The sequence below is a fragment of the Pristiophorus japonicus genome, chromosome 15 (assembly GCF_044704955.1).
Source record: "Pristiophorus japonicus isolate sPriJap1 chromosome 15, sPriJap1.hap1, whole genome shotgun sequence".
In the NCBI taxonomy this organism is placed as follows: domain Eukaryota; kingdom Metazoa; phylum Chordata; class Chondrichthyes; family Pristiophoridae; genus Pristiophorus; species Pristiophorus japonicus.
Window position 1 is genome coordinate 181606070 of NC_091991.1, and position 24420 is coordinate 181630489.

At 49.9% G+C, this 24420-nt stretch overlaps 1 protein-coding gene across 1 annotated transcript in view; it reads left to right on the forward strand.

Annotated features, from left to right (window-relative positions):
• LOC139225809 (ADP-ribosylation factor-binding protein GGA1-like) overlaps positions 1 to 24420 on the forward strand; it is a 36686-nt gene that overhangs the window by 253 nt on the left and 12013 nt on the right. The window contains exons 2-6 of the mRNA XM_070856654.1: positions 3890 to 3974; positions 5297 to 5372; positions 15316 to 15414; positions 20657 to 20780; positions 21757 to 21857. Coding sequence (XP_070712755.1) covers positions 3890 to 3974; positions 5297 to 5372; positions 15316 to 15414; positions 20657 to 20780; positions 21757 to 21857 — 485 coding nt within the window. The remainder of the gene's footprint in view (positions 1 to 3889; positions 3975 to 5296; positions 5373 to 15315; positions 15415 to 20656; positions 20781 to 21756; positions 21858 to 24420) is intronic.

Below are 24420 nucleotides of genomic sequence, written 5' to 3' on the forward strand. Positions count from 1 at the left end.
AGACTGACCCCGAGCCAGGGGATAAAGACAGGGATTGAGAGAATGAGGGCGACCCAGAGAAGTGCCCGGCGCCTCTCGGGCACTGTGCCTATATGCAAGTACTTGCATTTCTGTAGCGCCTTTCACCATTTCGAGAAGCTCCAAAGCGCTTTACAGCCAATGAAGTACTTTTGGAGTGTAGTCACTGTTGCAATGTGGGGAACACAGCAGCCAATCTGCGCACAGCAAGCTCCCACACACAGCAATGTGATAATGACCAGATAATTGTTTTAGTGATGTTGGTTGAGGGATAAATATTGGCCCCAGGACACCGGGGCGAACTCCCCTGCTCTTCTTCGAAATAATGCCGTGGGATCTTTAATGCCGACCTGAGAGGGTAGACGGGGGGCCTCGGTTTAACGGTTCATCTAAAAGATGCCACCTCCGACATTGCAGCACTCCCTCAGTATGGCACCTCCAACACTGCAACTCTCCCTCAGCACTGCACTGGAGTGTCAGCCTAGATTTTTGTGCCCAAGTCTCTGTTGTGGGGCTTGAACCCACACCCTTCCAGCTTAGAGGCGAGAGTGCTGCCCACTGAGCCACAGCTGACACCTGGAAAAGTTAGTGATGGGGGGCACCCAGATATGAACTGGGTGTTAACATAATGGTGGAGTGTCGCAAACTCCACTCCCTGCATAAAACACGGTCTCGTCTCTGCCTGCTCCCCCCCGGAAGAAACAGGCCCTGAGTCTGTTTAATTAAGTAAATCATAACACAACATACTGCGCTTAAATCAAACTGATCCAGCATTTTTAAAATTCATTCCCAGGATGTGGGCGTCGCTGGCAAGGCCAGCATTTATTGCCCATCCCCAATTGCCCCTTGAGAAGGTGGTGGTGAGCCGCCGCCTTGAACCGCTGCAGTCCGTGTGGTGAAGGTGCTCCCACAAACTGAGGCCATTCTCAGAATCAACCACATTGGAGTCAGTTCTAGGCCAGACTGGGGAAGGTTTTTTTCCCGAAACGACTGTAGTGAACCAGATGGGTTTTTCCGTCACCATTATTATGATCACCGTTACTGATACTAGCTTTTTATTCCAGATTTATTGAATTAACTGAACAGCTGCGGTGGTGGGATTTGAACTCGTGTCTCAGGATCATGAGTGCAGGCCTCTGGATTATTGGCCCAGTAACATAACCACTGTGCTACCGTTCCCCGTTCTATGCCGCTTTCCTGCTATGTGGAGAGGGGGTTGTATATGTGGCTGGGGCCCTGTCGGCCTGCGTGTTCACCCCCACCCCACCGGGAATCCCGCGACTCTCGGTGCCGACAGTGTGGGACACGACCAGTTGCCCGAGAAGCTGTGGTTTCACGTAAAAATAAATTCATCTGCTCAGTTTGATCTGTGGGGGGGCGGGATATGGTGTTGGGTTTAAAATATTTCCACTGTGCCTGTCTCTGATTGAGGAAGTAAAGAGAGTTGCAGGAACCCGGTGCATGGTGGTTGCTGAAATTGGCTTATTCGGAAGTCATGGGGTGCAGTCACAAGACCAACACTGTGACTGTGACACTCCTCCCCATACAGCAGCTCACTGCCGGAAGCAGCAAGTGTTGTTTTGTTTTTGGGGGGGGGGGAGGGAGGGGGCTGGTTTGGCTGTGAGGAAATTCTATTTTTAGGTATAAGAAGTGTGCCCATTTTCTCAGGCATGGTTTGGTACAGAGTGAATGTTGTCCCATCATCATCATAGGCAGTCCCTCGGAATCGAGCAAGACTTGCTTCCACTCTTAAAATGAGTTCTTAGGTGTCTGTACAGTCCGATACCAGGACCACAGTCCCTGTCACAGGTGATCCCAAAAGATTAACTGACTATAGCCACACGTGTGGCCATGGTGATACTGTTTTAGCCTCGTGCACTCATTTTAGTTCAAAACACCATACACAATATGGAAAAATGTGCTTCACGTGTGGATAGAGAATAAATTGTGTGTTCCTGTTGCAGTTTACTGTCCAGTGATAGCAGAAAGAAGCTTTTAAAAACTTCAAGCACAGACTCCATCCGAGTTTATAAATTAACCGATAAGGATCTAACTCTGGATCACGGTTTCAGGATTTCTGCTGCTGGGGCAGTGCAGCATGTTTAGAGCCAATGTTTCAGAGACAAAGTGACCCTGGCACCAGGAACAGGGGCTGCTGGCACAGGAGTGGGGTGGGCGGTCCATGTTAGAGATTACAGCCACTTCATTCTTCTATGTACCTCACTCCAGACACTGTCCTCCTACAGAGCACCCCCCCCGACCCCATCGCCCAGAGCAAACTTCTCGTCCAAAGTAACATGTGAGATATCCGCCAGGCTGAGTGAATCACCATTGGGCTGCGCATGGAGCTGGAGGATCAGCTCAAAGACCCCGAGCTGTGCGCAGGACCTCCAAGTGTAGGTGTTGGCCATGGCTCAGTGGGTCTCACTCTCACCCGAGTCACAAGATCGGGGGTTCAAGACACACTCCAGAGACGAGCTCAAAATCCAGTCTGACACTCCCAGTGCAGTACTGAGGGAGTGCCGCACTGTTGGAGGGGCAGTACTGAGGGAGTGCCACACTGATGGAGGGGCAGTACTGAGGGAGTGCCGCACTGTTGGAGGGGCAGTACTGAGGGAGCGGCGCAGTACTGAGGGAGCGCTGCACTGTTGGAGGGGCAGTACTAAGGGAGCGCAGTACTGAGGGAGCGCCGCACTGTCGGAGGGGCAGTACTGAGGGAGTGCCACACTGTTGGAGGTGGCCTTGCCAATATTTATCCCTCAACCAAAATCGCTAAAAACAGATTATCTGGACATGATCACACTGCTGTTTGTGGGATCTTGCTGTGTTTTGCTGCTGATTTTGCTACATTACAGCAGTGACTTCACTTTTTGAATGTAGCTGTAAAACTCTCTGGGCTATCCTGAAGTCATGAAAAGGCGCGGTAGTCTTTCGTTTAAGCAGCTAACACCGCACAGCAGGAGCACTGCGAAGATCCCCACTGGCCCGGCCCATTGGGGAAATGGCCGGAGCCAAGTGGGAAGAATCCCAATTCTCCTGGTTTGATCCTCCTCTTCAGGTCCCGTTAATGATCCAGGTTTGGCTGCTCCTCCAACACTGCATTGGAGCGAAGCTCGAGGATCGGATGACCAATCTGGCATGGTCAATGGAATTTCACTCTCGGGTCGGGGGTCAAAGTGACCTTAAGATATTTCAGCATTGTTCCCACCATCTCACCGTGTTAATGTGTGACTCATTCCCGGGAATCTATCATTCTATATATAAACCCTACCGAGCTCCGCGCCCAGATTCCAGCCTGTAACTTACTCCCGGGTATCCGTTAATCTATATATAAACCCCCCCCCCGAACCCCTCGATCAGATTCCAGCCTGTAACTCACTCCCGGGTATCCGTTAATCTATATATAAACCCCCCCCCGAACCCCTCGATCAGATTCCAGCCTGTAACTCACTCCCGGGTATCCGTTAATCTATATATAAACCCCCCCCCGAACCCCTCGATCAGATTCCAGCCTGTAACTCACTCCGGGTATCTGTTCTATATATTAAACCCCCCGAACCCCATTTTATTAATGCTCTGTTTCTCCGGGGTTGCTTGCAGCAGTGTCCAGGGATATTACTCTTTAATTGCTGGAGATTACGGGACAGTGGTGGAGGGTTGGGGAACCCTGAGCCAGAACCAGCTGCGATCCAATTTGCTAAAAGCAAAATCCCGCAGCTGGTGCTGGTCTGAAACGAAAGCCAACCTGGCGGAGTGGCTGAACCCGTCGGTCGGTATCCGTGGGGGGCGAGAGGGCGGAGTTCATAGTTCGGGGGTGGAGCCTTGGTCAGCATGCGGCGATTGTGCTAATGTCTCTGTGTTTCTTTCAAAGATAAAGCCACCGACCCTCTAAACACTGAAGAGAAATGGGATTACATCAAAGGGTTCTGCGATCAGGTCGATCTGGAGCTGGAGGGGTAGGTGTGGAACTGGTTATGTGACACATGCGTGGTTGCTTGCAGTTTGGATCATTAATCTTCACCCTGTTCCACATGTGCAGGGCTACAAAAGAACATAAGAAATAGGAGCAGGAGTCGGCCATTCGGCCCCTCGAGCCTGCTCCACCATTCAATAAGATCATGGCTGATCATGGACTCAGCTCCACTTCCCTGCCCGCTCCCCATAACCCTTTACTTCCTTATCATTCAAAATCTGTCTAATCTCCACCTTAAATATATTCAATGACCCAGCCTCCACAGCTCTTTGGGACAGAGAATTCCACAGATTTACAACCCTCAAGAGAGAAGAAATTCCTCCTCATCTCAGTCTCAGAATAAGGGCCGCTCATTTAAAGCTATGTCCCCTAGTTCTAATTTCGCCTATGAGTGGAAATATCCTCTCTGCATCCACCTTGTCAAGCCCCCTCATTATCTTCTATGTTTCAATAAGACCACCTCATTTTTCTGAACTCCAATGAGTATAGACCCAACCTACTCAACCTTTCTTCATAAGTCAACCCCCTCATCTCTGGAATCAACCTAGTGAACCATCTCTGATATACTCCAATGCAAGTATATCCTTCCTTAAATACGGAGACCAAAACTGTATGCAGTACTCCAGTTGTGGCCTCACCAATACCCTGTACAGTTGTAGCAGGACTTCCCTGCTTTTATCCCCCTTGCAATAAAGGCCAACATTCCATTGACCTTCCTGATCACTTGCTGCACCAAAGGGCCAGCCCAGGCTCCATGGGCCGAATGGCCTCCTTCTGAGATATATCATAAGAAAATAATAGGAGCAGGAGTAGGCCATTCAATCAGGTCATGGCCGATCTACCTCAACTCCCACCTTCCTGCACTATCCCCATGTCCCTTGATTCCCTTAGTATTCAAAAATCTATCGATTTCAGCCTTGAATATACTCAACGACTGAGCCTCCACAGCCCTCTGGGGCAGAGAATTCCAAAGATTCACCACCCTCTCTGAAGAAATTGCTCCTCATCCCAGTCCTAAATGGCCGACCCTTATCCTGAATCTGTGACCCCTGGTTCTAGGCACCCCAGCCCGGGGAAACATCCTCCCTGCATCTACCCTGTCAAATCCCTTGGGGACTCTACATGTTTCAACGAGATCACCTCTCATTCTATGATATAAACATCAGGCCAAATGTGACAGGATGGCTGTTTAAGCAAGAGCCCTGAAGCTGGGCCCTCCTTTATGTAAAGGCCCTGTACAGAAAGGTGTTAACTGCAGAGTGAGAAAACTTGAATGAGCGACAATTGAAATAGAAATTTCTTCAGCCCACAGATCGCGATGCGCCTACTGGGCTACAAGATCCAGTCGCCACAAGAAAGGGAGGCGTTGTATGCACTGACGGTGAGATTAGTGATTACAGTGAGCACGTAACTTTACACACAACTGGTTAGTTACCAGCAGCAGGACCACTTAAATACAAGCCCCATCAGGGGCAGGTACAGCACGGGTTAGATACAGAGTCTGATTGAGGCCCCCGTGTTCTGGTGCGCTGTCTGTGTGTGTTATTTATAGATAAGACCAGCTCTGACCATTTCCTTGTATTGGTCTCCACCCACATCCCCCTTCCCCTACCCAACCCTACTTCCTTCTGTGTCCACCCCTGGAAAAAACGCCTCTCCAGACTCTCTTACTGCTGCACTTCTCAACTCCAACTGTCCAAACTTCTGGCCCTCCATTCACCATGGCATTTCTGCTGCCACCGATCTGCTCAACCACACCCTCTTCACCATCTTTGGTGCCCTAGTTCCTATTAAAAGCATTACTCTCTTTCGCCCTGGCCATTCCCCCTGGTACAGCCCTGATCTTTGCTCCCTCAAGTCCATGGGACGCAGACTTGAATGGATGTGGTGGACAACTGGTTTCGCCATTCACCGCCAGATCTGGCATTATCGAGTCCTACTCTTGTCTACCAAAACTGCTCACTGTTTCAGGATCATTCTGGAATGCAAAGATAACTCCCGGCTACTATTCTCTACTGCTAACTGTCTTATTGAACCCCTCTCCCCTGTCTCCACCACATTCAGCTCTAACAACAAGTGCAAGGAGCTCATTGACTTCTTTGTCTCAGATTGAGACCATCTGATCTGCCGCCTCTGCCAGTTCCCTTCCTACCCCGAGCCCACAGGGCCAAACTTCCTCTGACGCTCCCACCTGCCCGAACCCTGAACTCTCATCTCTCTCCAGCTTCTCTCTGATCTCCCCTCTTGATCTCTCCAAACTCATCCTGTCCATGAGACCCACTTCCTGCTCCCTCGACCCTATTCCCAACAAACTGCTGACCACCCGGATATGTCCTTACGATACAGTATAAATCCACACAAGGCCCATACTTGAGAGAAGGTCACTCTGTGACCAGTTCCCTTTATTACCAAGACCTCAAGTGATGAAGGTGGGTGAAGCTTCCCCTTTTATACCTGAAAGTCCAGGTTAGGAGTGTCTCCCACAAGTTCACCCCCTTGTGGTCAATGTTATCAAGATGTACAACTTAGGTCAGTTTATACATGGGTTACAATGATAGTTGAATACATGACATCACCTCCCCCCCCAAAGTCTTATTGGGATCACAGGTTAAGTCTCTCTGGTGGTTTACGCTCCCTTGTGGAGCGCCTGAGTTGGGGCTCCGGTTGTTGGGCGCTGGCCTGAGTGTCTGCTGTTTGCGGTGCCTCAGGCCTGTCCGGACTGCCCACAGTGACTGGGCTCTCCTCCCTTTGGTTCCGGTGTTCGGTCACCTGTGGTGGAGTGAACTCTATATCGTGTTCTTCCTCTGCTTCTTCTATGAGGTTGCTGAACCTCCTTTTAGTTTGATCCACGTGTTTGCAGCAGATTTGTCCATTGGTAAGTTTAACTACCAAAACTCTATTCCCCTCTTTGGCAATCACAGTGCCTGCAGGCCATTTGGGCCCTGCAGCGTAATTAAGGACAAAAACAGGGTAATTGACATCAATACATTGCGCCCTCGCATTCCCGTCATCTTAGTAACATTGTGACTGGCGCCTGCTCACAACAATTTCTTTCATAGTGGGGTGTATAAGGGATAACCTGGTTTTGAGCATCCTTTTCATTAGCAGCTCTGCGGGTCGGGATCTATTGGCCAACAGGAGGCGTGATAAGCGGGTTTGTAGGGAACCCCCTTAGATTCTGAGCATCCCCTGTTTGATTATCTGCCTGGCCATTTGAGGCCGGCTTGAACGGTGCCGTTCTGACGTGGTTGATTCCATTGCCTGCCATGAAGTCCTGGAATTCAGTGCTTGTGAAGCATGGGCCATTGTCGCTGACCAAGATGTCCGGTAGACCGTGGGCGGCGAACATTGCCCGTAGACTTTCTACCGTGGCAGAGGATGTGCTTGAATTTAAAATGGCACACTCGATCCATTTGGTTGTCTTCTACAACCAAAAACATTTTTCCCATGAAAGGACCTGCGTAGTCCACATGGATGCGTGACCATGGCTTGGCGGGCCAGAACCAGGGGCTAAGGGGGGGCTTCCCTGGGCGCATTGCCCAGTTGAGCACACGTGTTGCACCTGCGAACACAAAGTTCCAGGTCTGCATCTATCCCTGGCCACCAAACGTGTGACCTGGCAATTGCCTTCATTGTGATAATGCCCGGGTGCTCATTGTGAAGTTCTCTGATGAACACCTCTCTGCCCTTCTGGGGCATGACTACTCGGTTTCCCCACAGTAGACAATCGGCCTGAATCGAGAGTTCATCCTTGCGCCTATGAAACGGTTTAAATTCCTCAGGGCATGCCCCGTACGTGGCTGCCCAGTCCCCATTTAGAACTCAGCAGAGGAGGACAAAGGGTTTGATTAGGGCAGGGAAAATGGAGTATGAGAAGAAGCTTGCAGGGAACATTAAGACGGATTGCAAAAGTTTCTATAGATATGTAAAGAGAAAAAGGTTAGTAAAGACAAACGTAGGTCCCCTGCAGTCAGAATCAGGGGAAGTCATAACGGGGAACAAAGAAATGGCGGACCAATTGAACAAGTACTTTGGTTCGGTATTCACGAAGGAGACATGAACAACCTTCCGGTTATAAAAGGGGTCGGGGGATCTAGTAAGGAGGAGGAACTGAGGGAAATCCTTATTAGCCGGGAAATTGTGTTGAGGAAATTGATGGGATTGAAGGCCGATAAATCCCCAGGGCCCGATGGACTGCATCCCAGAGTACTTAAGGAGATGGCCTTGGAAATAGTGGATGCGTTGACAGTCATTTTCCAACATTCCATTGACTCTGGATCAGTTCCTATGGAGTGGAGGGTAGCCAATGTAACCCCACTTTTTAAAAAAGGAGGGAGAGAGAAAACAGGGAATTATAGACCGGTCAGCCTGACATCGGTAGTGGGTAAAATGATGGAATCAATTATTAAGGATGTCATAGCAGTGCATTTGGAAAGAGGTGACATGATAGGTCCAAGTCAGCATGGATTTGTGAAAGGGAAATCATGCTTGACAAATCTTCTGGAATTTTTTGAGGATGTTTCCAGTAGAGTGGATAAGGGAGAACCAGTTGATGTGGTATATTTGGACTTTCAGAAGGCGTTCGACAAGGTCCCACACAAGAGATTGATGTGCAAAGTTAGAGCACATGGGATTGGGGGTAGTGTGCTGACATGGATTGAGAACTGGTTGTCAGACAGAAAGCAAAGAGTAGGAGTAAATGGGTACTTTTCAGAATGGCAGGCAGTGACTAGTGGGGTACCGCAAGGTTCTGTGCTGGGGCCCCAGCTGTTTACACTGTATATTAATGATTTAGATGAGGGGATTAAATGTAGTATCTCCAAATTTGCGGATGACACTAAGTTGGGTGGCAGTGTGAGCTGCGAGGAGGATGCTGTGAGGCTGCAGAGCGACTTGGATAGGTTAGGTGAGTGGGCAAATGCATGGCAGATGAAGTATAATGTGGATAAATGTGAGGTTATCCACTTTGGTGGTAAAAACAGAGAGACAGACTATTATCTGAATGGTGACAGATTAGGAAAAGGGGAGGTGCAAAGAGACCTGGGTGTCATGGTACATCAGTCATTGAAGGTTGGCATGCAGGTACAGCAGGCGGTTAAGAAAACAAATGGCATGTTGGCCTTCATAGCAAGGGGATTTGAGTACAGGGGCAGGGAGGTGTTGCTACAGTTGTACAGGGCATTGGTGAGGCCACACCTGGAGTATTGTGTACAGTTTTGGTCTCCTAACCTGAGGAAGGACATTCTTGCTATTGAGGGAGTGCAGCGAAGGTTCACCAGACTGATTCCCGGGATGGCGGGACTGACCTATCAAGAAAGACTGGATCAACTGGGCTTGTATTCACTGGAGTTCAGAAGAATGAGAGGGGACCTCATAGAAACATTTAAAATTCTGACGGGGTTAGACAGGTTAGATGCAGGAAGAATGTTCCCAATGTTGGGGAAGTCCAGAACCAGAGGTCACAGTCTAAGGATAAGGGGTAAGCCATTTAGGACCGAGATGCGGAGGAACTTCTTCACCCAGAGAGTGGTGAACCTGTGGAATTCTCTACCACAGAAAGTTGTTGAGGCCAATTCACTAAATATATTCAAAAAGGAGTTAGATGAGGTCCTTACTACTAGGGGGATCAAGGGGTATGGCGAGAAAGCAGGAATGGGGTACTGAAGTTGAATGTTCAGCCATGAACTCATTGAATGGCGGTGCAGGCTAGAAGGGCCGAATGGCCTACTCCTGCACCTATTTTCTATGTTTCTATGTTCTATTCAGGACACATTTCTTAACTAAAGACAGTAGCGGGTCTTTATTTGTCCAGACTTTAATCTGATGGGCTATCACAGGTGAGCCTTCGCTTTCGAAAGCTTCAACAGCCATGACCATCTCAGCATCAGGCTCAGTTGCCCCCTCAGTGGTGGCTAGTGGGAGCCTGCTGAGTGCATCGGCGCAGTTTTCAGTGCCTGGTCTGTGCCGAATTGTGTAGTCATAGGCGGATAACGTGAGTGCCCACCTCTGTATGTGGGCCGATGCATTCGCATTTATGGCCTTGTTATCGGCCAAAAGGGACGTTAGGGGTTTGTGATCTGTCTCCAGCTCAAATTTCCTGCCAAACAGGTACTGGTGCATTTTTTTTTACTGCATATACACATGCAAGCGCTTCCTTTTCTACCATCCCGTAGCCCTTTTCTGCCTGGGACAGACTTCTGGAGGCATAAGCTACTGGCTGTAACTGACCATTGGCATTGACATGCTGCAACACACACCCAACCCCATAGGACGACGCATCACATTTTAAAACAAGTTTCTTACACGGGTCATATAACATTAACAGTTTGTTAGAGCACGCAATTTGTTATGCTCCATCAAAAGCCCTTTCCTGGCTGTCCCCCCAGACCCAATCGCGACCTTTGCGTAGGAGCACGTGTAGTGGCTCTAACAGCGTGCTCAATTTGGGAAGAAAGTTACCAAAATAGTTCAGGAGCCCCAGGAACGAACGCAGCTCCGTCGAGTTACGGGATCTGGGTGCTCTCTGGATCGCTTCTGTTTTGGACGCAGTCGGGCTGATCCCGTCTGCTGCTACCCTCCTCCCCAGGAATTCTACCTCTGGAGCTAAGAAGACGCACTTCGCCTTTTTCAGTCGTAGCCCTACCCGGTCCAGTCTGCGCAACACCTCCTCCAGGTTGTGGAGGTGTTCTTCAGTATCACGACCCGTGATGAGGATGTTGTCTTGGAAAACCATTGTCCTTGGAATCGAGGAGGCTTTCCATATTTTGCTGAAAGATCGCGACGGCCGAACAAATCCTGAACGGACATCTGTTATACTCAAACAACCCCTTGTGTGTCGTGATGGTGGTCAGCTTCTTCGACTCACTCGCCAGCTCCTGGGTCATGTAAGCTGAGGTCAGGTCCAATTTTTGAAAAAAGTTTGCCACCTGATAGCGTCGCAAAGAGGTCCTCCGCTCTCGGTAGCGGGTACTGGTCTTGGAGTAACACCCGATTGATGGTGGCCTTGTAATCGCCACATATCCTGACCGACCCATCCGCCTTGAGCACCGGCACAATCGGGCTCGCCCAGTCACTGAGTTCGACTGCCCTCAGCAGGCGGTCCAATTCGCATTCTATCTTTTCCCGCATCACGTACGGCACCGCTCTGGCCTTGTGGTGTACTGGCCTGGCGTCCGGGTTTATGTGAATCACTACCTTGGCCCCCATGAAAGTGCCGATGCCGGGTTGAAATAATGAGTCAAATTTGTCCAGGACCTGTGAGCATGATACTCGCTCCACAGAATCATTGCCCCATTTCCAGTTCATGACAGCAAGCCAACTCTCCCCAGTAGTGCGGGACTGTCCCCTGGGACAATCCAGAGTGGCAACCTGTTCTCCGAATCTTTGTGGGTCACGACTACCGTGGCACTGCCTAGCACCGGAATGATCTGCTTTGTATATGTCCGTAGCTGTGCGTCAATCGACAATAATTTTGGCCTCCTGGCCTTGGACACCCACAACCTTTCGAACTGTTTGATACTCATCAGGGACTGGCTTGCCTCTGTGTCTAGCTCCATTAATACTGGGATGCCATTGAGGAGCACTTTCATCATTATCGGTGGTGTCCTGGTATATGAACTGTATATGTGCTCCACATGAACTCGCTGAACTTCAGCTTCCAGCGATTTCCCCCAGTATTCATTTGGCCTTGTAGGGCTTACATCGGGCCCGTCCTCCTCGTACATCAACCTGGCCGCAGGCTTCCTGCACATACGCGCCAAGTGACCGCTGACATTGCAGTTTCTGCAGGTATATTGCTGATACCTGCAAGCTCTGGCTGGGTGTTTGCCTCCACACCTCCAGCATGAGCTGGAGGCCCCGTTGTTGGAAACAAAAGGTCCATTACCAGTCGATCATCTCTAACTGTCTCTGTAACTGTCCTTAAGCGCACCATTAACAGGTGTTGACGGCCCCATTACTGGCCGCATTGTCCATTGCAATGGCATGAATCGCCGTTCAGCTAGCCATTGTCTCTGTTGAATTCCCCCTTTGGGTTCGACTGCATGCTGGGACATGTCCGATTGCCCTTGTCTGCCTAGAGAACTGTGTGCCACGTTAACAATGTTGACTCCCTGGTCGTTTGCCGCACTTGAGCCAAGATTTTTGTCATACATCATTCTGGTCTCTTCCTCTCCTGAGATAAATATCTGGGCTATCAGAGCCGCCGCTTCCAAGGTCAAGTCTTTGGTCTCAATCAGTTTCCTGAAAACCCCAGTGTGCCCGATGCCCTCAATAAAAAAGTCTCGCAGCATCTCCGCTCTGCATGCATCTGGGAACTTACATCGGCTCGCCAGTCGCCGGAGATCTGCCACGAAGTCTGGAACGCTTTGCCCTTCTCGCCGCCAGTGCATGTAAAACCGGTGTCTCGCCGTGTGCATGCTGCCGGTTTAAGGTGTTCCCCGATCAACTTACTGAGCTCTTCGAACGACTTGTACGCCGGCTTCTCTGGCGCTAGAAGGTCCTTCATCAGGGAGTACGTTCTGGATCCACAAACCGTCAGGAGATGAGCCCTGCGTTTGTCGGCCGAATCCTGTCCCAACCATTCCTTAGTGACAAAACTAAGTCGTCCCAATCATCACCAACACAGTACCTCTCTTCTGTGCTGCTCGTGTCATGGTGCATCAGATATTGAAGGTTAGCATGCAGGTGCAGCAGGCGGTTAAGAAAGCAAATGGCATGTTGGCCTTCATAGCGAGGGGATTTGAATACAGGGGCAGGGAGGTGTTGCTACAGTTGTACAGGGCCTTGGTGAGGCCACACCTGGAGTATTGTGTACAGTTTTGGTCTCCTAACTTGAGGAAGGACATTCTTGCTATTGAGGGAGTGCAGCGAAGATTCACCAGACTGATTCCCGGGATGGCGGGACTGACCTATCAAGAAAGACTGGATCAACTGGGCTTGTATTCACTGGAGTTCAGAAGAATGAGAGGGGACCTCATGGAAATGTTTAAAATTCTGACGGGTTTAGACAGGTTAGATGCAGGAAGAATGTTCCCAATGTTGGGGAAGTCCAGAACCAGGGGTCACAGTCTGAGGATAAGGGGTAAGCCATTTAGGACCGAGATGAGGAGAAACTTCTTCACCCAGAGAGTGGTGAACCTGTGGAATTCTCTACCACAGAAAGTAGTTGAGGCCAATTCACTAAATATATTCAAAAGGGAGTTAGATAAAGTCCTTACTACTCGGGGGATCAAGGGGTATGGCGTGAAAGCAGGAAGGGGGTACTGAAGTTTCATGTTCAGCCATGAACTCATTGAATGGCGGTGCAGGCTAGAAGGGCTGAATGGCCTGCTCCTGCACCTATTTTCTATGTTTCTATGTTTCTATGTTTGTATGCTCGCGTGGTTTAAATCTCAGTTTCTCGTCGCCAATGATAAGTCCTTACTCTACAGTATAAATGCACGAGGCCCATACTTGAGAGAAGGTCACTCTGTGACCAGTTACCTTTATTACCAAGACCTCAAGTGATGAAGGTGGGTGGAGCTTCCCCTTTTATACCTGAAAGTCCAGGTTAGGAGTGTCTCCCACAAGTTCGCCCCCTTGTGGTCAATGTTCTCAAGGTGTACAACTTAGGTCAGCTTATACATGGGTTACACTGATAGTTCAATACATGACACACCCAACTTCCTTTTCTGGCTCCCATGTTAGCTGACATTGTTAACGGTTCTCTCTCCTCACGTACTGTCCCCCTCTCCCTTAAATCTGCCGTCATCACCCCTCTCATCAAAAAGAAACCCTTGACCCCTCCGTCTTTGCAAACTACCATCCCATCTCCAAACTCCCTTTCCTCTCCAGTCCTTGAACGTGTTATCTCCTCCCAAATCCGTGCATATCTTTCCCGAAACTCCATGTTTGAATCCCTTCAATCCGGTTTCCGCCCCTGTCACAAAACCAAAATGGCTCTCATCAAAGTCACAAATGACATCCTTTGTGACTGTGACAAAGGCAAACTATCCCTCCTCGCCCTCATGGACCTGTCTGCAGCCTTTGACACAGTTGACCATTCCATTGTCCTCCAACTCCTCTCTACCATGGTCCAGCTGGGTGGGACTGCACTCGCCTGGTTCCATTCTTATCCCTCTCATCGTAGCCAGAGAATCACCTGCAATGGCTTCTCTTCCCGCCCCCGCATCGTTACCTCTGGTGTCCCCCAAGGATCTGTCCTCGACCCCCTCCTATTCCCCATCTACATGTTGCCCCTTGGCGATATGATCCGAAAACTTGACGTCAGTTTCCACATGTAAGCTGACGACACCCAGCTCTACCTCACCACCACTTCTCTCGACCCCTCCACGGTCTCTAAATTGTCAGACTGCTTGTCCGACATCCAGTTGTGGATGAGCAGATATTTTCTCCAATTGAATATTGGGAAGACCGAAGCCATTGTTTTCGGTCCTCACCACAAACTCCGTTCCCTAGACACTGACTCCATCCCTCTCTCCAACTCCTGTCTGAGGCTGAGCCAGACTGTTCGCAACCCAGGTGTTATATTTGACCCTGAAATTAGCTTCCGGCCACACATCCACGGCGTAACTGAAACCGCCTATTTCCACCTCAGTAACATCGCCCGTCTCCGCCCCTGCCTCAGCTCATACCCTGCTGAAGCCCTCATCCATGCCTTTGTTCCCTCGAGACTTGACTATGCCAACGCACTCCTGGCCGTCCTCCCACATTCCACTCTACGTAAACTAGAGGTGATCCAAAACTCAGCTGCCCTTGTTCTAACTCGCACCGAGTCCCACTCACCCATCACCCATGGCTCCCAGTTGAGCAATGCCTTGATTTCAAAATTCTCATCCTTGTTTACAAATCCCTCCATGGCCCTCGCCCCTCCCTATCTCTGTAATCTCTTTCAGCCTCACAACCCCCCCCCCCCCACCCCCCCGAGATGTCTACACTCCTCTAATTCTGCCCTCCTGAGCATCCCTGATTATAATCGCTCCACCATCGGCGGCCGTGCCTTCTGTTGCCCGGGCCCCCAGCTCAGGAACTCCCTCCCTAAACCTCTCCGCCTCTCTACCTCTCTTTCCTCCTTTAAGAAACTCCTTAAAACCTCCCTCTTTAACCCAGCTTTTGGTCACCTGCGCTAATTTCTCCTTGTGTGACTCGGTGTCAAATCTATTTGTTTTGTCTCACAACACCGCTGTGAAGTGCCTCAGGACGTTTTACTATGTTCCAGGCGCTATATGAATCCAAGTTGTTGTTGTTGTGCCGACACCGATTGTGGCCTGTGTTCTGGTTCGATGTCTCTGTGCGGATTCTGCTGACCCAGTCTCTCCCCGCAGGTGTTGGCGACCTGTATGAACAACTGCGGCACGCGGTTTCAGAATGAAGCTGGGAAATTTCGATTTTTAAATGACCTAATTAAAGTCTTATCACCAAAGGTACCTGCATCCTTGATCAATATTGTAACTTTCAGTCTCGGTAATGCCGCGAAATGTTGTGGTGCTTTCATATCCAGTTTTCTTAGTTTGTCTGTATGAGAGTTCCAGATTCCCACTGCCCTTTGTGTCAGGAAATGTTTCCTGACAGCACCCCTGAACGGCCTGGCTCTCATTTTAAGGCTATGCCCCCCTTGTTCTGGTTCCTCCCACCAGCAGAAATAGTTTCTCTCGATCTACCCGATCGAATCATCATAAACAACGTGATCAGATCGCCCCTCAATTGTCTGTACACAAGGGACTACAAGCCCACACTGTCATCATTTAACCCTTTCAGCCCCGGTATCACTCTGGTCAATCTGCCCCGCTCCCACTCCGAGGCCCATATCATTGGCAGAAATAATAGAAAAGCAAATCATAATTTAAATGGAGAAAAATTGCAAAGTGCTGCAGTACAGAGGGACCTTGTGCATGAAACACTAAAAGTGAGTACTTGCTGTACCTGCATAATCAGAAAGGCAAGTGGAATGTTGGCCTTAATTCAAGGGGGATAGAGTATAAAAGCAGAGAAGTCCTGCTACAACTGTACAGGGTATTGGTGAGACCACACCTGGAGTACTGCGTACAGTTTTGGTCTCTGTATTTAAGGAAGGATATTCTTGCATTGGAGGCTGTTCAGAGAAGGTTCACTCGGTTGATTACGGTGATGAGGGGGTTGATCTATGAGGAAAGGTTGGGCCTATACACATTGGTATTCAGAAGAATGAGAGGTGATCTTATTAAAATGTAGAAGATAATGAGGGGGCTCGACAAGGTGGATGCAGAGAGGATATTTCCACTCATAGGGGAAACTAAAACTAGGGGACATAGTCTCAGAATAAGGGGCCGCCCATTTAAAACTGAGATGAGGAGAAATTTCTTCTCTGAGGGTTGTAAATCTGTGGAATTCTCTGCCTCAGAGAGCTGTGGAGGCTGGGTCATTGAATATATTTAAGGTGGAGATAGACAGATTTTTGAGCAATAAGGGAGTGAAGGGTTATAGAAACATAGGAAATAGGTGCAGGAGTAGGCCATTCGGCCCTTCGAGCCTGCACCACCATTCAATAAGATCATGGCTGATCATTCCCTCAGTACCCCTTTCCTGTTTTCTCTCCATATCCCTTGATCCCCTTAGCTGTAAGGGCCACATCTAACTCCCTCTTGAATATATCCAATGAACTGGCATCAACAACTCTCTGCGGCAGGGAATTCCACAGGTTAACAACTCTGAGTGAAGAAGTTTCTCCTCATCTCAGTCCTAAATGGCCTACCCCTTATCCTAAGACCATGTCCCCTGGTCCTGGATTTCCCCAACATCGGGAACATTCTTCCCGCATCTAACCTGTCCAATCCCGTCAGAATTTTATATGTTTCTATGAGATCCCCTCTCATACTTCTAAACTCCAGTGAATACAGGCCCAGTTGATCCAGTCTCTCCTCATATGACAGTCCAGCCATGCCTGGAATCAGTCTGGTGAACCTTCGCTGCCCTCCCTCAATAGCAAGAATGTCCTTCCTCAGATTAGGACACCAAAACTGAACACAATATTCCAGGTGAGGCCTCACCAAGGCCCTGTACAACTGCAGTAGGACCTCCCTGCTCCTATCCTCAAATCCCCTCGCTATGAAGGCCAACATACCATTTGCCTTCTTCACCGCCTGCTGTACCTGCATGCCAACTTTCAGTGACTGATGAACCATGACACCCAGGTCTCGTTGCACCTCCCCTTTTCCTAATCTGTCGCCATCCAGATAATATTCTGCCTTCGTGTTTTTGCCCCCAAAATGGATAACCTCACATTTATCCACATTATACTGCATCTGCCATGCATTTGCCCACTCACCTAACCTGTCCAAGTCACCCTGCAGCCTCTTAGCGTCCACCTCACAGCTCACATCGCCACCCAGTTTAGTGTCATCTGCAAACTTGGAGCTATTACACTCAATTCCTTCATCTAAATTGTTAATGTATATTGTAAAGAGCTGGGGTCCCAGCACTGAACCCTGCGGCACCCCACTAGTCACTGCCTGCCACTCCGAAAAGGACCCGTTTATCCCGACTCTGCTTCCTGTCTGCCAACCAGTTCTCTATCCACGTCAGTACATTACCCCCAATACCATGTGCTTTGATTTTGCACACCAATCTCTTGTGCGGGACCTTGTCAAAAGCCTTTTGAAAGTCCAAATACACCACATCCACAGGTTCTCCCTTGTCCACTCTGCTCGTTACATCCTCAAAAAATTCCAGAAGATTTGTCAAGCTTGATTTCCCTTTCATAAATCCATGCTGACTTGGTCCGATCCTGTCACTGCTTTCCAAATGCGCTGCTTTTTCATCCTTAATGATTGATTCCAACATTCTCCCCATTACTGATGTCAGGCTAACCGGTCTATAATTACCCGTTTTCTCTCTCCATCCTTTTTTATTAAAAGTGGTGTTACATTAGCTACTCTCCAGTCCATAGGAACTGATCCAGAGTCGATAGACCGTTGGAAAATGATCACCAATGCATCCACTATTTCTAGGGCCACTTCCCTAAGTACTCTGGGATGCAGACTATCAGGCCCCGGGGATTTATCGGCCTTCAATCCCATCAATTTCCCGCCTAATAAAGATATCCTTCAGTTCCTTCTTCTCACTAGGCCCTCTGTCCACTAGTACATTCGGAAGGTTATTTGTGTCTTCCTTCGTGAAGACTGAACCAAAGCATTTGTTCAATTGGTCCGCCATTTCTCTGTTCCCCATTATAAATTCACCTGAATCCAACTGCAAGGGATCTATGTTTGTCTTCACTAATCTTTTTCTCTTCACATATATGTATAGAAGCTTTTGCAGTCAGTTTTTATGTTCCCTGCAAGCTTCCCCTCGCACTCTATTTTCCCCCTCTTAATTAAACCCTTTGACTTCCTCTGTTGAATTTTAAATTTCTCCCAGTATATCAGGTTTGTTGCTTTTTCTGGCCAAATTATATGCCTCTTCCTTGGCTTTAACACTATCCTTAATTTCCCTTGTTAGCCACGGTTGAGCCACCTTCCCCGTTTTATTTTTACTCCAGACAGGGATGTACAGTTGTTGAAGTTCATCCATGTGATCTTTAAATGTTTGCCATTACCTATCCACCGTCAACCCTTTAAGTATCACTCGCCAGTCTATTCTAACCAATTCACGCCTCATACCGTCGAAGTTACCTTTCCTTAAGTTCAGGACCCTAGTTTCCGAATTAACTGTGTCACTCTCCATATTAATAAAGAATTCTACCATATTATGGTCACTCTTCCCCAAGGGGCCTCGCACAACAAGATTGTTAATTAGTCTCTTCTCATTACACATCACCCAGTCTAGGATGGCCAGCTCTCTAGTTGGTTCCTCGACATATTGGTCTAGAAAACCATCCCTAATACACTCCAGGAAATCCTCCTCCATCGCATTGCTATCAGTTTGGTTAGCCCAATCAATATGTAGATTAAAGTTGCCCATGATAACTGCTGTACCTTTATTGCACTCATCCCTAATATCTTGTTTGATGCTGTCCCCAACCTCACTACTACTGTTTGGAGGTCTGTACACAACTCCCACTAGCGTTTTCTGCCCTTTGGTATTCCGCAGCTCCACCCATACCGATTCCACATCATTCAAGCTAATGTCCCTACTTATTATTGCATTCATTTCCTCTTTAACCAGCAATGCCACCCCACCTCCTTTTCCTTTCTGCCTATCCTTCCTAAATGTTGAATACCCCTGGATGTTGAGTTCCCAGCCTTGGTCACCCTGGAGCCATGTCTCCGTGATGCCAATTACATCAAACCCGTTAACTGCTATCTGCGCAGTTAATTCGTCCACCTTATTCCGAATACTCCTCGCATTGAGGCACAGAGCCTTCAGGCTTGTCTTTTTAACACACTTTGCTCCTTTAGAATTTTTCTGCAATGTGGTTTTGCTTTTTGCCTTGTGATTCTCTGCCCTCCTCTTTTACTATTCTCCTTTCTATCTTTTGCTTCTGCCTCCATTTTATTCCCCTCTGTCTCCCTGCACAGGTTCCCATCCCCCTGCCATATTAGTTTAACTCCTCCCCAACAGCACTAGCAAACACTCCCCCTAGGACATTGGTTCCGGTCCTGCCCAGGTGCAGACCGTCCGGTTTGTACTGGTCCCACCTCCCCCAGAACCGGTTCCAATGCCCCAGGAATTTAAATCCCTCCCTGCTGCACCACTGCTCAAGCCACGTATTCATCTGAGCTATCCTGCGATTCCTACTCTAACTAACACGTGGCACTGGTAGCAATCCCGAGATTACTACTTTTGAGGTCCTACTTTTTAATTTATCTCCTTGCTCCCTAAATTCGTCTTGTAGGACCTCATCCCGTTTTTTACCTATATCGTTGGTCCCAATGTGCACCACGACAACTGGCTGTTCACCCTCCCTTTTCAGAATGTCCTGCACCCGCTCCGAGACATCCTTGACCCTTGCACCAGGGAGGCAACATACCATCCTGGAGTCTCGGTTGCGGCCGCAGAAACGCCTATTTATTCCCCTATCACCTCAGCTCTCCCACTCTTTTTCCTGCCCTCCTGTGCAGCAGAGCCACCCACGGTGCCATGAACTTGGCTGCTGCTACTCCCCCCCCCCCCCCCCCCCCACTGACGAGTCATCCCCCTCAACAATACCCAAAGTGGTGTATCTGTTTTGCAGGGGGATGACCACAGGAGACCCTTGCACTACCTTCCTTATGGGGAGCGGGCGGGGAAGTGGAGCTGAGTCCATGATCGGATCAGCCATGATCTTATTGAATGGTGGAGCAGGCTCGAGGGGCCAGGTGGCCGGCTCCTGCTCCTATTTCTTATGTTTTTAACCTTGGTGATGTGTGATGCCCAGACAGATCGCAGTATCCAGATGGGGTCAGACCAGTGCACTTCCAACCACCTCAGAAATTGCCAAACGCTCCCCTTGCAGAAAGTGTTTGCCCCCAAAAAGTGGCTCTACCGACTGGAGGAGACCCTCTCGGAGAACGTAACCCTCTCTGGCAGGCTGGGGAGTCAGCACTTTCCCGCTCCTGGATTTACTGACCGCGTTCTGACACGATACAAGCCCCCCGAGCGAGTGGTGCGTGTACGTTTCAGTTGAAGGATGGAAGGTGGGGTCGGCAGAGGGTTAGTGCGGGGTGCCGACACTCGCACCGGTTCACATTGACTCGTTCCTCCCTGCAGTACCTGGGCTTGTGGTCCTCGGAACAAGTGAAGACCAAGTTGATAGAAATGTTGTACAGTTGGACACTGTGGTTACCAAACGAAATAAAAATCAGAGACGCCTATCAGATGCTGAAGAAGCAAGGTATGTAACATTCGATAGACTCAGCGAACTGTGTGTAAAATGTTCCCCCCACGCCGCATGTACACTCCCCCCCCACGCCCATGTACACTCCCCCCCCCCACGCCCCATGTACACCCCCCCCCACGCCCCATGTACACTCCCCCCCACGCCCCCCACGCCCCATGTACACTTCCCCCCCACGCCCCATGTACACTCCCCCCCCCACCATGCCCCATGTGCATTCCCCCCACGCCCCATGTACACCCCCCCCACACCCCATGTACACTCCCCCCCCCACACCCCATGTACACTCCCCCCTCCCCCCCACGCCCCGTACAATTCCCCCCTCTCATGCCCCATGTACACTTCCCCCCCCCCCACACTCCATGTACACTCCCCCCCTCCCCCCACACCCCATGTACACTCTTCCCACCCCCCACACCCCATGTACACTCACCCCCCACCCCCCACCCCCATGTACACTCCCCCCCACACCCCATGTACACTTCCCCCCCCGCCACGCACCATGTACACTCTTCCCCCCACGCCCCATGTGCCCTCTCCCCCCATGCCCCATGTGCCCTCTCCCCCCACGCCCCAAACGTATACTCTCCCCCCTGTCCCCCCCCCACCCACGCCCCACGTACACACTCCCCTGCCCCCCCCACCCCCACAACCCATGTACACTCCCCCCCCCCCCCCACCCCATGTACACTTTCTCCCCCCCCGCCACGCCCCATGTACACTCTTCCCTCCACGCCCCATGTACACTCTCCCCCCATGCCCCAAATGTATACCTACCCCCACAACCCATGTACAATCTGCCCTGGAGAGAGCAGAGCAATTTGAGAAAGGTGCTAACTGGAACCGTGTCCATGCTGCGTGCACTATGTGCGATGGTGCAGAGCTGGGGGTGCGCAGGAATGTGATACTCTTACTGTCGCTGTACTGTAACCATCACATTTTCCTTCCGTGTGAATTATGTGCCATTGCTTAGGTATCATAAAGCAGGATCCTAAGTTGCCGGATGAGAAACCTTTGCCGCCGCCTTCTCCGCGAATGAAGAGTTCAATTTTTGATGATGATGAGAAATCGAAGGTAAAACATACTCCTTGGACAGAACACTGTGCAAACACTCTCCGAGCTCTGTCACCTGGACAGGTGCTTGACCAGGAGATAGGACAGGCAGACATGGCCTTGGAAAATGAGATTAGTAATGGGTTAAGTGCACTTAAAATAAAAGGAGGGGATATATTAAATAAATGAATCAAACTCAAAGAAGATAAAACCCCTGGTCCGGATGGATTGTATCCACGCATTTTAAAAGAATCTAGGGAAGAGATAGCAGAGGTATTACTGCATGTATTTAATCATTTGTTCGAAAAAGGTATAGTGTCAGAGGACTGGCGGATAGCTAACCTCGTACCTATATTTAAGAAGGGGGAGAGAACATGTCCAGTGAATTATAGACTAGTCAGCTTAACATTGGTGATAGGAAAAATAATGGAATCCCTATTAAAGGAGAAAAATAGAAGAACATCTCGAAACCAAAAATATAGTAATGAATATTCAGCATAGATTTCAAAAGGGAAAGTATTGCTTGACCAACCTCATTGAATTTTTTGAAGAGGTAACAGAGAGTAGACAATGATAATGCAGTAGATGTAATTTCTCCAGATTTTCAAAAGGCCATCGATAAGGTACCCCATAATAGACTGATGAACAAGGTCAGAGAATGTGGAGTCGGGACAAATTGCAGAATGGATAGCTAGCTGGCTTCAAGACAGAACGCATTGAGTAGGGGTAAAGAGTAGTTATTCACCGTGGCAGGAGGTGATGTTCCACAAGGATCAGTGCTGGGACCACTCTTGTTCACAATTTATATTAACCATTTAGACTTTGGAATCAAAAACACAATTTTTAAATTTGCGGATGACACCAAATTTCAGGGTATAATCAATATTGAGGGGGAGTGCAACAAATTACAGGGGACATTAATAAACTTGCAGAATGGGCATATAATTGGGAAATGAAGTTCAACGCAGACAAATGTGAGGTATTACATTTTGGTAAGAAGGATAGGGAGGTCACTTATTACTGGGAGGTTGCAAGTCTGGGTGGGACAGAGGAACAAGGGGATCTGGGAGAACAAATACACACATCACAAAGTTGCGACATCGGTTAGCGAGGCCGTAAAAAACAAACGAAGCACGAGGGTTTATTTCTAGAGGTACAGAATTGAAAAATAGGGAAGTTATGTAAAACCTGTATCGAACCTTGGTTAGACCACACTTGGAGTACTACGTACAGTTCTGGTCGCCATATTCTAAAAAGGATATCGAGGCACTTGAGAGGGCGCAGAGAAGGTTTACAAGAATGAGACCAGAAATGCGAGGGTATACATATCAGGAAAGGATGAACAGGCTGGGTCTCTTTTCTCTTGGGGGTGGTCGGGGGGGAAGGAAAGCTGAGGGGTGACCTAATAGAGGTCTTTAAAATGATGAAAGGTTTTGATAGAGTGGATACTGAGAGAGTGTTTCCACTTGTGGGGAAGAGTATAACTAGAGGCCATCAATATAAGATAGTCATCCAGAAACCCAATGGGGAATTCAGGAGAAACTTCTTTACCCAGAGAGTGGTGAGAATGTGGAACTCGCTGCCACAGGGAGGGGTTGAGGCGAATAGTATCGATGCATTTAAGGGGAGGCTGGACAAGTATATGAGGGAGAAGGGAATAGAGGGTTATGCTGATAGATTTAGATGAGGAAAGACGGGAGGAGGCTCGAGTGGAGCATAAACGCCGGCATGGCCTGGTTGGGCCGAACAGCCTGTTTCTGGGCCGTATATCCCGTGTAATCCGATGGAAAGCCTTCCCATCCTCGGTGATTTCAACCTGCACCTCAAATCCCCCAGCTCCTCACCTCGACTGCACAACCCTCCTGCCCTACCTCATTTCCCCCCCCCTCTGTCCCCCCCTTCACTCCCTCCCTCTCTCCCCCCCCTCCCTCTCTCCCCCCCCTCCCTCTCTCCCCCTGCCTCCCTCCCCCCATCTCTCCCCCATCTCTCCCCCTCCCTCACCCCATCTCTCCCTCTCCCTCCCCCCATCTCTCCCCCTCCCTCCCCCATCTCTCCCCCTCCCTCCCCCCATCTCTCCCCCTCCCTCCCCCCATCTCTCCCCCCATCTCTCCCCCTCCCTCCCCCATCTCTCCCCCTCCCTCCCCCATCTCTCCCCCTCCCTCCCCATCTCTCCCCCTCCCTCCCCCATCTCTCCCCCATCTCTCCCCCTCCCTCCCCCATCTCTCCCCCTCCCTCCCCCATCTCTCCCCCTCCCTCCCCCATCTCTCCCACTCCCTCCCCCATCTCTCCCCTCCCTCCCCCATCTCTCCCCCCTCCCTCCCCCCATCTCTCCCCCTCCCTCCCCCCATCTCTCCCCCTCCCTCCCCCCATCTCTCCCCCTCCCTCCCCCCATCTCTCCCCCTCCCTCCCCCCATCTCTCCCCCTCCCTCCCCCATCTCTCCCCCTCCCTCCCCCCATCTCTCCCCCTCCCTCCCCCCATCTCTCCCCCTCCCTCCCCCCATCTCTCCCCCTCCCTCCCCCCATCTCTTCCCCCTCCCTCCCTCCCCCCTTCTCTCCTTCTCCCTCCTTCTCTCCCTCTCCCTAC